The sequence below is a fragment of the Sander lucioperca genome, chromosome 18, assembly GCF_008315115.2.
Source record: "Sander lucioperca isolate FBNREF2018 chromosome 18, SLUC_FBN_1.2, whole genome shotgun sequence".
In the NCBI taxonomy this organism is placed as follows: domain Eukaryota; kingdom Metazoa; phylum Chordata; class Actinopteri; order Perciformes; family Percidae; genus Sander; species Sander lucioperca.
This window is the reverse complement of record NC_050190.1, coordinates 12,971,203-12,986,215: the sequence shown is the minus strand read 5'-3', so window position 1 is coordinate 12,986,215 and position 15,013 is coordinate 12,971,203. Positions and strand designations below refer to the sequence as shown.

At 45.4% G+C, this 15,013-nt stretch overlaps 1 protein-coding gene across 4 annotated transcripts in view; it reads left to right on the top strand.

The window, feature by feature from the left end:
- Nucleotides 1-15,013, top strand: part of kif26ab (kinesin family member 26Ab) — a 71,225-nt gene that overhangs the window by 40,973 nt on the left and 15,239 nt on the right. For 2 of the 4 annotated variants that reach the window (XM_035994590.1, XM_031278665.2), the window contains exon 5: nt 14,054-14,237. In XM_035994590.1, coding sequence (XP_035850483.1) covers nt 14,054-14,237 — 184 coding nt within the window. Of the gene's footprint in view, nt 1-892; nt 1,038-10,763; nt 11,624-14,053; nt 14,238-15,013 lie in introns of those variants that run through there. The other 2 variants (XM_035994591.1, XM_031278666.2) reach the window with 2 other exon arrangements.

Genomic DNA, 15,013 nt, shown 5'->3' with positions numbered 1-15,013 from the left:
TAAGACCCTTGGAGTCACAACTAGTCGGTAGAGATTCAGAGACTTCAGAGGTGGCATAAAGGCTGGCTGGCGGGCGGGCTGTTGCAGGGGCAGGGCGGACAGCTGTTTGCTGGAATGCGGCCCTGAAGGAGTGTCAGGAGGAAGTGGTTTTATGGTCGTCCATCGCCGCCCTGCAGCTGCTGCCCAGGTGAGTGTTTGTGCAGTAATGACTGTGATTGTGCAGAAGGAATCCTGCTGTAATTGTGGCAGCAGGGCCATTTAGCCTCTGTTCTCCTGCATACACAAGACCCTGCCTTTGTGTCAGCAACACTCACTTTGCCCTTCATCGAGTAACCATAGAAACAACCATTAGGTTGTGGGAATAAAATGTGACTCATTTTTTTCTTTCAAAAGTGGAGATTGGAAATTAGGAAGTTGAAAAAGGCCATCTCTACTCCACTGGACTATAATTTAGTCAGAGGGAGAGGGACAAGCTTCTCTCCAATAATGAGTCCTGCGTGTTGCAAATTGGAAGCACTGCAGGATCACAAGTGCTTGTTCTTGTTCTCAACAACGCATGTTGGATGCCTTGCTGAAGTCCATTGTCCAATCGGTTTATAGTTTGATTGGGTTTGAAGTTTCCATGAGGAACTTGGCCACTGAGTCCATCCTGTTTGTTTGTAAATGTGATGCTAGCATGTGTTGCTGGGGGAAATACAGTAGTTCTAACTTCTTTCATGGTAGGGGTGATCCGTACAAAGAGGATTGAAGCAGACAAGGCAGGACAGTGCTGTGTTTGGTTGACTGTGCTGTGATTGACAGCAGGGGTCTCTGTCACTGACAAATAGGCAGGACAGATTATGTGGAGTAGAGGGGTCTGCTAAGCACAGTAGGTCTGGCCCACATGGTAGAGGGATAAAGATACAGAGCAGGACAGTAGCTGCCTGGGACGAATGTGCTTGTAAATGTTGTCATTCAGAAGGCGTGCTCGGACTGATCAGAGGCAGGAGGTCTGTACCTGTGGAGAAGAATATTGAATTCACTACCATGGGAGTCAAGTAGGTTATGTTGTATGTTATGTTGTTGTACATGCAGCAAAATGCATGTCTGTGTCAGTATTTGATTCTGCCTGTTGAGCTGTGTTGTCTATTGTATTCCCTCTCTTTCCTCTCTTTCTTTCGGTGTCGCTCTCTCCTTTCCGCTCTGTGGAATGTGCCGTTTTGTGCAGTTGGAGTTGGTCTGTCTTTCTCCCTGGAGGTGAGAGGGTAATGGTTTTGTTGTCAAGCCACAGCGAGATGGATTCCTCCACCAAAGCGAGCAGAATGTATAGCATGGCAGAAAACATACTGCTGAAATGCTGGCTCCATTTTAAGGAAACAGCCACAGTGGAGCTGAAATGTTAATACTACCTCTACCTCCAGAGCCTGACAAATGAGAATTGATTCATATCAATCTGTTGAATCTGAGCAACACATGCCCAGGGCAGCGAATGGCTCATCAGAAGTATTGAGTGGGTGGTAGCTGGGATGGTTGAGCTGCTCTGTGGTATTTGTCTTTGTTTACTATTGGATAAAACACCAGCTGGCATTTTCCTGCCATAATCAGACTGATGGGACTAATGGCTGCCTCTGTGCAGCGGCAGACACAGTGGCAGCACCAGCTGAGGCCATGAAGGGGCTGCAGCCTGTAGATAAGCCCAGGTGTAAATCTATCCAAGGCCTGTCAGGAGCTGTCAAGGCGGAGGTGTTGATGGAGATCCAGCCTGGCCTTGCAGCCTCAGGGATCTACAGCAGGTAGATACATCCCACTACCCTCATGCACCTTCTCATCCTCCATCTGACTCATAATCCTCCACGATTCTCGCGTAACAAACATTGTTTTCTGATATAGCGATACAGATTTAATCTTCTCTGTATTGAAGATTGTTACAGAAAAGACCATGTCCAGACAGCCTGGGTGGCTCTTATATATTGCATGCTGCTCAGGAGTATACACTGAATATTGCATGAGAAATTATTATTTGGATTCTGTGTGTTGCTCTTCACATAATCGGTGTTCAGAAGAATTTGCTGCGCAGCTGTAGTAGCGCTCTCACTGTTGTGGATTCCCTTGCCTCTTTTCGGGTCTGTCACTTCCCTGGGATATGATAATATGGTTTGATAGTGCTGTGCCCCTTCAGCACCAGGGTGATGGGCACTGTTGTGGCAGGCAGCATATAACCACGTGTGCCTGTCATCATAAATGGGAAACAGCTCCAGTGATAGAGAAAAGAAAAGCAGAGCGTTTGTCTCAGCCTGTGTGAGGAATAACCCCGGTGCCCTTTCCCCTGTTCCCCCAAATAAATCCCTGAGTCAGGAAGTCTGTCTGGCCCACTCATATAGCCTGCTGGGGGCCAGTGGAGGGGGCACTGACAAACAAAGAGATGAAGCGCTGACTCAAGCCTGTGCATTCACCCTGGGTCCACGTCTACTAAGCCCTGTGGGGAGAGAGAGAGAGAAGCACTGTCATCCACTCCTGACAGATTCCTTTCGTAAGTGGAGAAATGAGAGGATGTGAAGCACAGACCTCTGTCCTGTAGGCTTGCCACCTTACATAGGGCTGCCTTTGTCTCTTAGTATGTTGGTAAGGGTGATCAAAAAGGCTAGGTTGTGTGTGACTAGTTGAATGTAGGCAGGAGAGGTCACACCTTCAGCGTCAATCTATTTGCAGCTCTGTTTGCCTTCCCACGTCGGGCATTCCCCAACTGGATAACGGCTCTGATAGTTGCCCACAGGGCTCCATGATCAGCACATTAGTGTTTAGTTATCATGTTCGACTCAATTCTCTAACCCCCCTTCCTGTTGAATGGATATTATGCATCAGGCCTGTGGGCGCTGAGGGATGCCATCTAAACCTCTTTAGTGTCCCTCAGTGAAAGGTGTCATGCAAATGGAGTCCATTATCTTTGCCATTACATCCGGTTGAGACACAGTGCGAAAGTGTTGTGGAATAAGAAAGAGTGAATTGCGATAGCTGGTGGCAGGGAATACACGTTAAGAAATTTTATGACCTATTGTGTGCAGATGCAGAATAGAGCCCGTGGCCTCTGCTCCCATGAGCTGCCTTTATGTCTTACAATCCAGAGAAACAAAGATGGCTCCTGGTGGGGCTTTTTAGGCATCACTGCTCCTAAATGCTCAGCCTCACCATGGCCTTCTATTTAACATGAATAACTAATAGCTGCCTAATCAGTGGTTGTAGGTTGATTTCCCCAAACACTAGTAGTTAATTCTTTCAGACACAGCACCCCTATCCTTCTGTTTGTCAATGGGAAGGGCCCAGTTTTTACAGATGGAGCTCAGATTACCACTGAGGATAAGGCCATTGTCAGGACAGGTGGTTTAGCGTTTACCTCATCACCCACAGCCTCAATTGCTGAAACGTTTCACCATCATCCCACTGTCTTCTTTTTTTGATCTTAAATCTTATCAAAAGGTAGTTTGCTGCTGGGGGATTGAAATAGTTCAGAAAGCCCAATGGCAACTGTGGGGAATTAAAACCATGGAATTAGGGGACTGATGAGACTGATGAAACATGCTGTATATTGTTGACAGAGTTTATTATCTGCAAATGTTTAAAATTAACCTCTGGCTTCACTGTAGACTGGTGCAATAAATACATAATAATCCACATCAAGACACGAGGAAAACAGTGCTTCTAGTACATATTCCACGTCATATTTGCACCACAATGTACTTCTTAGTAGAGAATTAATAAAGATTACGAGTTATTGTGTAGGATATTATGCACTTGACCTTTTCTTTTCGGACACATGCAAAACGGTTGTATAAAACTCTCCTCTGTTTCTGTTGCCCAACGTCTTGAATGGAAAGGATTATAGCCTGTAATCGGTTCACGACCCGGCACGTGAGAGCCAGCTGCAGTGTGCTAAAAATCCCATTATCCCCATACGCTCTATGTGGCCCAGTGAGTGTTGCTGTGTGTTATTCCTGTGGTTGACTTTATGAGTGTGTGATACAGGATAAACTGCTTAACTTGAATAATGCGGTTGTAGTCACTAACGTCTAAGCGGCTGTTCTCAGAGACACATTTCCCCATGCAGTGAGATTAGTAATTCCCTTTTCTATATACATCTGTTATGTGTTTATTGATCCAAATAATAATTTCTTCCTTATATGCAAAGACATGTCACTTCATCTTCTATTCCCAGATCTGCTATCATAGCCATCTTCCTGACCGTACAGCTCATTTCACCTGACTTGGATGCCCTCTAGTTTTTGTGAGGTTGCCTATTGACTTGAATATAGATGAAAGATTAAGAAACACATGTTAGAAATCCCCTCCCCCTGCGTTCTGTCTCTCCGGACGGCCCACTGATTAATCACTCCCAAATGTTCTCAGCAGCCTGCGGGCCTGTTTGTTGTGATAGCCTCTGTGTGGAGAAGTGCAAATAAATAATCACTAGGTGTCTCACCCTGGCAGCAAGTGATTAATGAAGTAAAGAAGTGGAGCAAAAGTATGTTGGCTTTCTTCCCTTCAGTCTGGCTGTCTGTCTCTCCCACACTCTTCATTCTCTTTAGTTATCCTCCATTCTGATATGGTGTTATGTACTGTATTGATCTAAGAGGAAATTATATTTTTTATTCGAATGGGACATTCCATGTTTGTAATAGTCTTTATTCCATTCCTCAGTCCTGATAGTTCACACCAAATGCTTGCTTTTGGGAGGAATTGTTGGGTCTCTGTAAATTATAGTGTGGTCACTATAATGTCTCTTGTATATCAAATATCCTGCCTCCACTGTGTGATGTACAGAACAGGAGACGGGAAACGCCAGTCAGTCAGCGATGACTTGATGCCTAGAGTTTTTCTCTGCATGCCCTGAGCAGAACAGCCTTCCAGAGGTTTTCAAGGCAAGGCGTGGGTGGGATGGCGGGTGAATCGGAGTTCAACGTGTGTATTAAGAGTGTGAAGTTATTCCAGGTATTGCAGACTTGGAGAGAAGAGTGTAGCAGAATACCTGGAGCAGTGTCTGAGGAGCAAAAATGCACTGAAAGAGATGAAAGCAGCTGTTAATCTTTGTCAGCAGTGCCAGGGGTGGGGAGGCTGCAGTCTGCAGAGCAGGGAAGAACATCTCTTCATTATCATCTGTCACCCATCAGCTGAAAAGTGAATTTTCTTCCAAGACTTTTATTTTTTGCTGCCTGAACACATTTTGACGTAATAGCTGCGCACTTTCCTCGCTCGCATCCAAAGCTGCAGTTTTTTGGAAGCCTCTCGTAAACAAGTTAGGGTAAATTGCTTGAGACTTTCTTTCGCTGACCTTTTGACTCTCATTGCAGGTATCTCCAATTCTTTCCTCTAGGGGCCTTAAATTGGCCCCTTTATCTCATTGACTGACAAATGGGTCCTGTAGAGCTAATGCCATGTGCTTTGTTCACCTCTTCATGGCCTAATGTTCAAGCTAGTTAAGGCCATAATAGTAAGATGTGATCCTGAATGCTAGGAAGAACAATAAAATGAACTGTAAATAGAATTATAGCCCCTGACTTTTTTCCTTAAATTTCCATCATTTGCTTATCTTAAGCCCTGCTTAAGCCCCTAACTTGGCTTGGCCTTTCAGTGTGGGGATGGTGGGATTGGTGGGTGTGTAACTGTGTAGGGTGTCTGGAGACACAGTGCTTTATAGGCAGAGCATTAAACACAGAAAACACAGGATGTCAGTGTTACCACAAGAAGGGGTTGTCATACACTCCTGCAGAGCATTATTGCACCAAAAATATTCCCCCCTCCATCATTAAGGGTTTAACCTTGGCGCAGAGCACCATGTTTGCACAGTCCTTTGGGAGGTGAGAATCTGTTGGTATGAGCCTTCTCTTCTTGATCTGATGTCCAAATGGACAGAAGATGAATCTGCTTAATATAGTTCCTTTTATATTTTACAACAAAATCAGAGTAAAATTAATTAAGAAGTTGCTTTTACCTTTGTGTTGATACAAGCCAGGTTTCAAATCTAGTGTTGTTTACTCTGATGTACTGTAGGACCAAACTAGGTTTTCTTGAATATTGATGAGTTTTTTCACTTTTTGGCACCAACTGTTCCATTTATTCTTGGCCGACTGGGGATTCCCATCTTTGGGAATAAAGCAATTCCAAGCTGGCTGTGGCATAGCCCCAACGATCATTTTTTCCTGTTTCCTTCTCAGGCAGAAAATGATTTACCTCCTCATGGACAGCATCTCACTGGCACAGAGCCAGGCCCACTGATCGAAGAGGGGACTTGGCTGAACACTCTGCTGCTCCCTGTCTCGCTGCCTCTTTCTGTCTGTCTCTCGTCCTCCTTCCTCTTGCTGACTGTATTTGGAGATTTCTTCTTCTATTCCATCACAGTGATCTGTAATTTATGATTTTTTCATCGCCTCTGCAATGCTTTCTTCCATGTTCCCCACTTGCACTCACTCTCTTTCTTCCTTGTGTTTCAAATGATCCCCCGTTATTCAAGCTATTCTCCAGAGGATGCCCTAATCCCTCGTTTTCCACCTCAGTCCACGCACCGATTCAAAAGAGTTCTGAGGAGACATAAAAGATTTACAAACCCCAGGTAGAATTTAGGATGTTATTTACGCAAAGCTGCGTGTTTGTCTCTTGCTCTGACAGAAGAGCTCTTTGAATCTGCATTATGACATGAATATGACAAGTCAGTTACACATGGCGACATCAGCTCTTGTGGAGAATATTTTCCTTTTCTATGACAACACATTGTATTCACAGATGTTACATGAATGCATTTGGCCTTACCTAATTGGCCGGGGATTGGTTTAGTGAAGATGTGCGCGCAGCCTTGGGCAGTCAGCAGTCAGCACACAAATGATGCCCCATTTGGTATTCTGTGTCCAAGGCCAGACTGTGCAGGAACAAAAGGCTTGTTGAACACCTTGTTGGAACAAAAAGATTTTCTAAAAGGCCTTGGACCAATGTGTTTGAATATCCTGATATTGCTCAGCTAACTGGACATCACATTCATTGCTGTCTGGCTTAGCTGGGATCAGTTTATCTATTTCTGAGGATTTATAGGAAGTGTATAAATCCTAGCCTGGAGGTGTTTTGCCACTTTCTGCAAACTGCTGTTGTGTAAACCGACACAGGAGAGAGGAGCTCTACCTTCAGACTTCCATTAAAACAGCCAAGCAGGAGTGCTGGCAGTCAGTTGAAGCTTCAGAGCTTTGGATTGATAAGATTAAACTGACAGCCAGATAAGCCTGTTGGTTCTTTTTTTCCATTTTAATGTATCTTGGGCTGCCGAAGGAGAGAGGAAACACATTTTTCAAAATGACTGGAGAGATCTGGGTTTCGGTTGATGGTATTCTGAACGATAAGATAACCAGACTGCACAAAAGGGGGAATGTCTGTTTCTCTAGCTCCAGGTGGGCGCCTTTTTAGCAGCTTCTGTGAAGTAAAATTGCAAATTTTTGCTAATGCCAATTAACATTTGTTGAACCACATTCCAAGATGAATGACTATATTCAGGAATGTTTTAGCGGCGTGCATATTTTTTGTTTTGAGTGATTTAGGATAAGGGAGAGGAAGTGAGAAAAATGAATGTTTATACCAGTGGTCCCTTGATTGCAGGGGGACTTTAGAAAGGAGACAGGCTCATTACCAGACTAAATCCCAGCGCCACACAGGAGGCTCGGATCAGCTTTGTCATACATTCAACAGCCTGTGCCTCTGTTATTGTCCCCATATGCCTAATGCTGTGTCTCAGGTAACCTGAATCCGCATATTTCTTTGGTTATTTTAAGAACCCACCCTATGTGACCCCCTGAGTTTTTAGTGTTGGGGTAATGCATATATTTATACATGAATGGCCATAAATCTGGTGGATGCTGACACTCAGACAGACTCACACAGCAAACCGTCTTTACTGACCCATTTAGATACAGCTACAAAGGTTGACTCTAAGAAAAAGTGTTTTATGGTGAGGAAGCATTCGTCTCATACTTAATGATCGGCATCCTGACTTCGCTAGTAAATCTTGCCTGGGTGGGCCTTCTTGCTGCCAGGGCTGGTTGGCAGAGTATGACATCATCTCCCCCGGTCTGTGCGCCACATGAATCTGTGTGTGTTCACAGGCTGATGTCATGGTCACTTTATCACCACTGAAGCAGGCTGCAGGTGACCTGGGATTGTGGTCATTGAGTCCAGCACAGAGATGCAGATTTGTTTTAATCCGAACCAAATTTGGCAAATCATGCAGTAATGTCTGTCTGCACTGTGGAGGCTGAACAGTCTGGTGCTCTTGCTTTAACTGAACTAACTCTGTATATTTCTAACAGCTCAGGTTGTAGATTTATGTTATCCCCCCACACCTTTGGGGCACAGGGCTGTTTGATCGTGTCAAGGGCAGCCCATCAATAAGACAGTGTGTACTGATTTTAGCTCTGGGGAGGTTTTCTATTGATTATCTTATGACTTAAAAACAGAGCACCTCACCTGATAGACCGACACACATCCAGCCCAATCAATCATGACCATCTGCTGATATGGCATTTTGGGCTGAGCAGTGTCTCCAGCACCCGACAACATGGCTTCATGCACCTATATCCACTCTAAAAATCTCACAAATGTCTCTACTACTGAGTCCAGGATAAATTCTGAATGTCTCCAGGAGCAAAGGAGTGAGCCTGACTCATTGTGCTGTAGTCATTATCGTTGCATGGTGTCGAGACTGACTGGAGCCCAGTATTCCCATCTCCATTCATGAAGAGCTATGCCGACCTGCTAATCAGCAGCAGTGTGAGCAGACTCACTGTGATATCAGACCCACTGATCTGATCCCTGCATGAATGGCCAGAGCAGCATTATCTTGTCTGCGGAGGGAAAAAAGGAGAATCACAGAAAGGAAATGTCAAGGATAGTAAATGTGGCAAACATGGTAATTAGCCAAAGAAAGGGGCTACCTAAAGAGGTGTGAAGCTGGCCTGGAGAACAAAGACAAATGTGCACAAACAAGCTAATGGATGCGCCAGCTAACGATTCTCTTGGGCAGAGGAATTTCTCTTGTTAATTTGAAAAGGCTTGAAAAGAGGGCTGGAGCGATTATTGACAGCAGCCCAAAGTGAGGCTTTGAACATAGCGGGCAAACACCGCTTCCCCACTCTCTCTGTTCTCCAGTCATTGACATCCTCTCCTCCTCACTCACTGTCTGTCCCTTTATAGGTAAGGACGAAATCTAGATATCCTTACTTGAACAAAGACACCAGGAGACCTTTTATTCCAGACGGTCTTTGATTTTACATCTGTCTTGCTTTTGCTCATTTATATATATATTACAGTCATTATCTGTCCCTGAGGTCTGTTCATAAGGAGCATAATGCATAATGGAGCTGAAAGACTATCAGGACACTTCCAATTTGTGGCTGTTCCATATTTTTACATCATTTTGATATATAACACTTGAAATCACAATAAGGGTAGTAGCAATGAGCGTGAGAATAATGACCGGTTGCAGGGTGACCAATGTCCACATTAGTATTGTATCCTACTCATCAACTGATGCCAGTCACGGTTCAAAGGGATTCAATGTAAAAGTAGCACGTGGCAAAGCTTCAGGAGACGGTTGTTGCTCTTTAAAATAAGCCCACCTCAGGCAAATTAATTCAGACACACTGCAGAAAAGCAGAGGTAAGCGTGCTGTGGCAAGGAGGAAGATAAAGGTTATGCCATATATCAAACAGCTTCATTATTACAGTATACTCTGCAATAGGTAGGCAGTGGTGGGTTTTTATTTTCCAGCTTTTATTTTTTTGCTTCCAAAATTTAATCCAGCAGAGTTCATAAAAGGGGCACTGTGTCAGAGGGAGAGAGGGAGAGAGAGCTTGGTGTGGGTTTGTGTTGAATGTACTTTCATCTGGCAAGTCTCACACCCACTCTGTCTGCCGATATGTTGTAGTAGGCACTCTGCAGCCAAAGCAGCAGCCTTTCAAACAAGGCTGGCTGGTTCGGGGGCTGAGAGGGCTTACTGGTAAATTGGCAGCCCAGGGAATACAGGGTACTCTCACCCCGGCGCTCGCCCACTCACATGCTTTCATTCCCCTTTTTACCCTTGACTGGTTGCACTCTTTCTCACTGGCCTGCATAAATCTGCCTTTCTTAGATGTCATCTGTTCATCGTTTGTCCTCTCCTCCTCTCTGCCTTGCTCTCACTCTTTTTTGAATCTCTTTTAGCTTTCCAATTGAGTTGGAGCATCGCTCATTCAGGCAATCCATCTTTCTGCTCTTAAGTATATCCTTCCTTATCTGCATGTCACTCCTTATAATTAATAACACTCTCATTCATCTGGCTAATTACATCCTTCAACAAAGGCAAAAAATACAAATGTGCATACAAGTGTGCACTCTCTAGCCACACAAACACACATACACACTCATGCTCATTCATGCATGCACTGTAGGCATAATAACCAAATCTGTTTGAAGTGTGGGACCCTAAAAGAAGAGAAGGCTCCTGTATGCATTAAGTATTCATGTGACGTGTGGTGGGGGGCATATGTGTGTGTGTGTGTGTGTGTGTGTGTGTGTGTGTGTGTGTGTGTGTAGAGAGAAAGAGAATACTTGCAAATAGCGCCGCGAGCAGCCAGCGATCGAGCGCTGACACCTCGTCTGGCAGTCGAAGGGAAAAGGGGCTGGGCTGAGGAAAGAAAGAGAGAGAGAGAGAGAGGGAGAGGAGGGCGGCAGGGAGAGAGGAGGGAGTGTGTGTGAGTATGAGAGAGAGACAGAGAGAGAGAGGCAGGGAGAGAGAGACACGGCAGGACAGCTGCCAGCATTTCACCGATAGCAGGAGAAGGACCGAGAGGTGGAACAGGAGTAGGAATTCTCCTCATTCTCAGCCACCCAAGGAAATCTTCCAGCCTAGCCAAGCGTGCTGATTCTCTTTCCCCTCCTCCTGCCTGTAAGCAGCAGAGACTCTGGGAAGGACCTGGGCATCAGGACCTGAAGCCACTCACAGCAGACACACCACAGTAGATTGGAGACAACCATGCAGTCTGTGGGATGAATGCAGAATTGGATGTGAAAGAAGAAGCAGAAACTGAGTTGGAGAGCAAGCTGTTGCTGGGTTTTTGAATCTCTGAAATGACGCTGAACTTTTTCTGATGGAAGAGGCATGGAAAGAGTTAGAGGGGCTTTAGTGGCGTATCAACAGAGGAGGTGCGCCTCCTCATCCTGACCTTCTTCTTACCTCCTCCTACAAAGCTCTCTAGACCTGCACCCCTCACTGTGAACCTCCTGCAGGATACTCATTCTGTCTGCCCATCTCCACCCTGCCCCACCTGCCGCTTGTTCCATTTAGTTACTATGACGCCCACGCCTTCTCCTCATGGTTCTCCCTTCGCCCCCTCAGCTTCTTACAAACCTCTGTGAAATCAAGTGGAACCTCGATGATTGCGATCGGAGCAAAGAGGACCCCTGTGCCCCAACTATTCAGCAGCCCCGCCTCGCTCTGTTCTCGGCGACTGTGCCGGCGTATCAAATGTGCAAGTAATGGAGAACAGTGACAACACAGACATGGACCTCAAAGTTGAACTCCATCAGTTGTCTGTTTTTTGACTATAAGCATAAACCAGATAATGGATTGGAAAGAGCTGTAAGTACACCATTGCAGCATTTTCTTTACTGGTGCATGTTGAAACCAACCTGTGCTTCAGTTTGTATAGCACTCAAAAGAGCATATACAGTGTGTGAATATTTTGTTCAAACTTAAAACTGACTGATGTCAGTGGTGCAGTTTCTCCTTTGAGCGTTTAAGACCAAGTTGTGTAGGGAAACAGCATCATTAGCATGAAGATTGGAAGTGAACAGGTGGACAAGCTGTTGTGGGCAAAGAAATCTGAGCCTCTCCTCACTGCCTATTTTCCATCGACTGATCATACAGTTGGGCAAGGCAGCGAGGGGAAGAGAGAAAGAGGGAGGGAGAGATAGAGAGAGAAAGTGACAAGCAATTAATTTCTCTGTGTGCATGTGGTTGTGGTGGAAAAAACACACGTGCACCGATCGTCATTGTGCAGCATGAAGGTTACAAACTCAGCTTTAGCTTGTGAGCACTCCTCACTGGTCAAGACAATTAGGAATCAGTATAAGTCCTTTTTCCCTTCATGGTGAGTCCTGATGCTTGATTTATCTCTTTGCTGAAAGAGGAAAGAGACAGAATGAGGTGAGAGAGATGGAGTGAGAGACAGAGAGACAGGGTACATTTATCTTGAATGAATGTGCTGCAGATACCTCTCATAAATGCGCATAAACACACTCACCAGCCTGCACACACACACACACACACACACACACACATTTAGTCGCACACGGCCACGTGTACTCTGATGTAGTTTCCCGTTTCTTTCTCTCCATCTCACATTCATCTATTCATCTATTTTTTTTCAGTCACACGATCCGTCTCACATGCTATCACACATAGGCAGCTCCCTGGGGAGAGCCATCTCCTGTAGCCTTCTTGGATGCAATAATTATTCCATCAGCCGGCAGTGTGTTCCCTGATTGTGCTCTTGGGCTGTCGCTGCAGGGGGCGTACAGTGGAGAGGGGGAGTGTTGAGGAGAGGAGGGGGGCCGGTTGTCACTGGGACGCAGGAAGAGAGAATGGAAGGGAGGGGGGGGGGGAGGGGTTGTGTTTTTGGCAGCAGCCTACCCAGTCCTGTCCGAAGGAGCCCAGAGGAGGACTAATGAGCTCAGGCTGGCCTATTAGGAAACTGCTGCTCACCAGGACACACATGGTTCTGCCCTTTTTTGCTCTTTCACATGCTCTGCTTCTTTCATTTCTCCTAAAATCCCTTGCTCTGCAGATTTCTCATCTTTTAATCTCTCACTCCAATTTGATTTCATTCCCCATCCCACTCTTTCCTTCGTTTTGACAATCGCGTCTTTGTCTTCCCTGCATTGCTCTGAAATCCGACTGCTTGAGTAAAAACCATTTGAGTGCATTTGAATTTCCTCTGAGTATTACTTTCCTCCCTGACCTTGAATTTCCAGCTGAGGAACGGTGTTAGCTGATCCAGGGCGAGGCCATACCTGGAACCACTCAAAAGTCTGGCCAGATTCCCTGCAGGCCATGCAGACATATTGGTGCTGTCCTTTGAGATGAAGGCGTTTAGACAGAAAGGAGTGCATGTGCACAACTCAGTTCGCCCTGTGTCCAATCCATGTCTCCTCAGTGCTGAATCGGGGAGACAAGAGGCCAGGATGACAGTGGATTTTAATTAGAGGACTGTCAAAAGCTGGATTCAGTTACAGCAGAGGGTTCTGCTCAGGCAGACATTTGTCTAATAAAGTAGAGAAGACAGTTGGGTTTACCTACTGTACCTGCCTCTCAGCTGCTAGTGCTGGCCTGCTAGTCTAATGTAAATTATCAAAACTCCCAACAACCAGTACACGCTTCAGCTTTGACTTGAATGATGGGTGAACATACTCCGTCATAATTGCTTAGCTTAAGTAATAGAGATAGTCATAGTAAATCCCAGAGGGCAGTGTTTCAGCAGTCCTCACCTGTCATGTCTATGACAATTGTTTTGTGTTTGATCAAGATAAATGCATGCGTTTACTGTGCCTTCCTACTATGGCAGCCTATATTTGGAGCCCTGCCTGGCAATCGGTTTTATGGATTTGCAGTTTTTTGTTGCAAAAATCAAGGTTTAAGAGCACTCTATACCTGCTCTAGTTGAAGTTGAGGGCCGAAGCATTATGTTCCTTGGCAGAGGAGTTTGAGGTGGGAGTTGGAAGAAAATCAGTTTCGTGGTGGGGAATGGTCAGGAGTGATGGCAGTGTGTAGCTCTCCTGCTGACTTTGTTTTCCTTAGGAAAACCTAAAGGAGCTTGTTGACCTTTATGTTACAGTTTCAGCGTGGGATTTCTAAAAGCTATGCAGCACACCCTTATAAAAGCTCTTGGCTGGGTACCATGCTGGACGAAAACATCACCTGAGCAGAACATTTTTTATTTGCTTATGTATAAACTGTATAGAATGGTGGTGTTCTAAGTTTAGCTTCAACCTTATTTATTTCCCTTCCCAGGGCAGCTCAGAAGCTGAATCTGTCCTCCAAGCGGAAGAAGCACCAGCCCTCACTGCTCCATCCACAGGAGCCCTCCATTTACCCCACCAACTTCAGCGGCATCCTGCAGGTCTTGCCGCCCCCTGCCCCGCCATGCCTACTCCGAGCCGTGTCCAAAGTGAAAGAGAACCCAGGGATGGGAAAGGTGAGAGCGGATCAGTATACTCAAAGTTGGATGCATGATTTAATGCTTGCAAAGTACAGATATATACAGACTCCGCTCATGTTAAGCTCTCATAACCCCCCACCCTATACAACCACACATACACACATGCATACAGATACACACAGGCCCCTATTTGAGGGGTATAATACAGGGGGGGCGACACACTGGTCCACAGGCACCGTGCCGTCTGGTCCAGTCCATGCAGATCTAGTCAGGAGTCATAAGCCTCCTGGAATGTCATGAATTCATGCAGTTTGTGAGACCAGAATTCCTCTGTCTGAATACAGAAAGACAGCAAAAACTATAATCCACACATCTGCGGTCACGTTTAACAGCAGGATTTCTAACTCCATTTTAGGAACAGACCGCGATGATGAAAGTCAGGCTGGCAGCAATAGGACGATCATTAAACAAAGCTGTATAAACACATCGCTCTTCCTTTGTGGTTTATTGGCTATTGTTTGTCTGAGCTGGCGTCCTGGATTTCTAAAGCAGAAGAAGTCCCCTAACAAGATTAGATCCCACCTGGATAGGAAATGCTCGCTTCTGTTGCCAGGTATCCAGACGGTTGAGACTTTGACACATATTGTAAATCTCCCATTGACACAAGGACTTCATAAAAAAAAACTTTTATTAACAAGCCTCCTCAAGCCCACACCTGAGGTATACTATACATCTGTACAGCCAAAGGGGCCTGGCTTTAAAGGGGAAATCAAGATATATGACATTGTTCCAAGCCAAGGTTTTCTTATAGT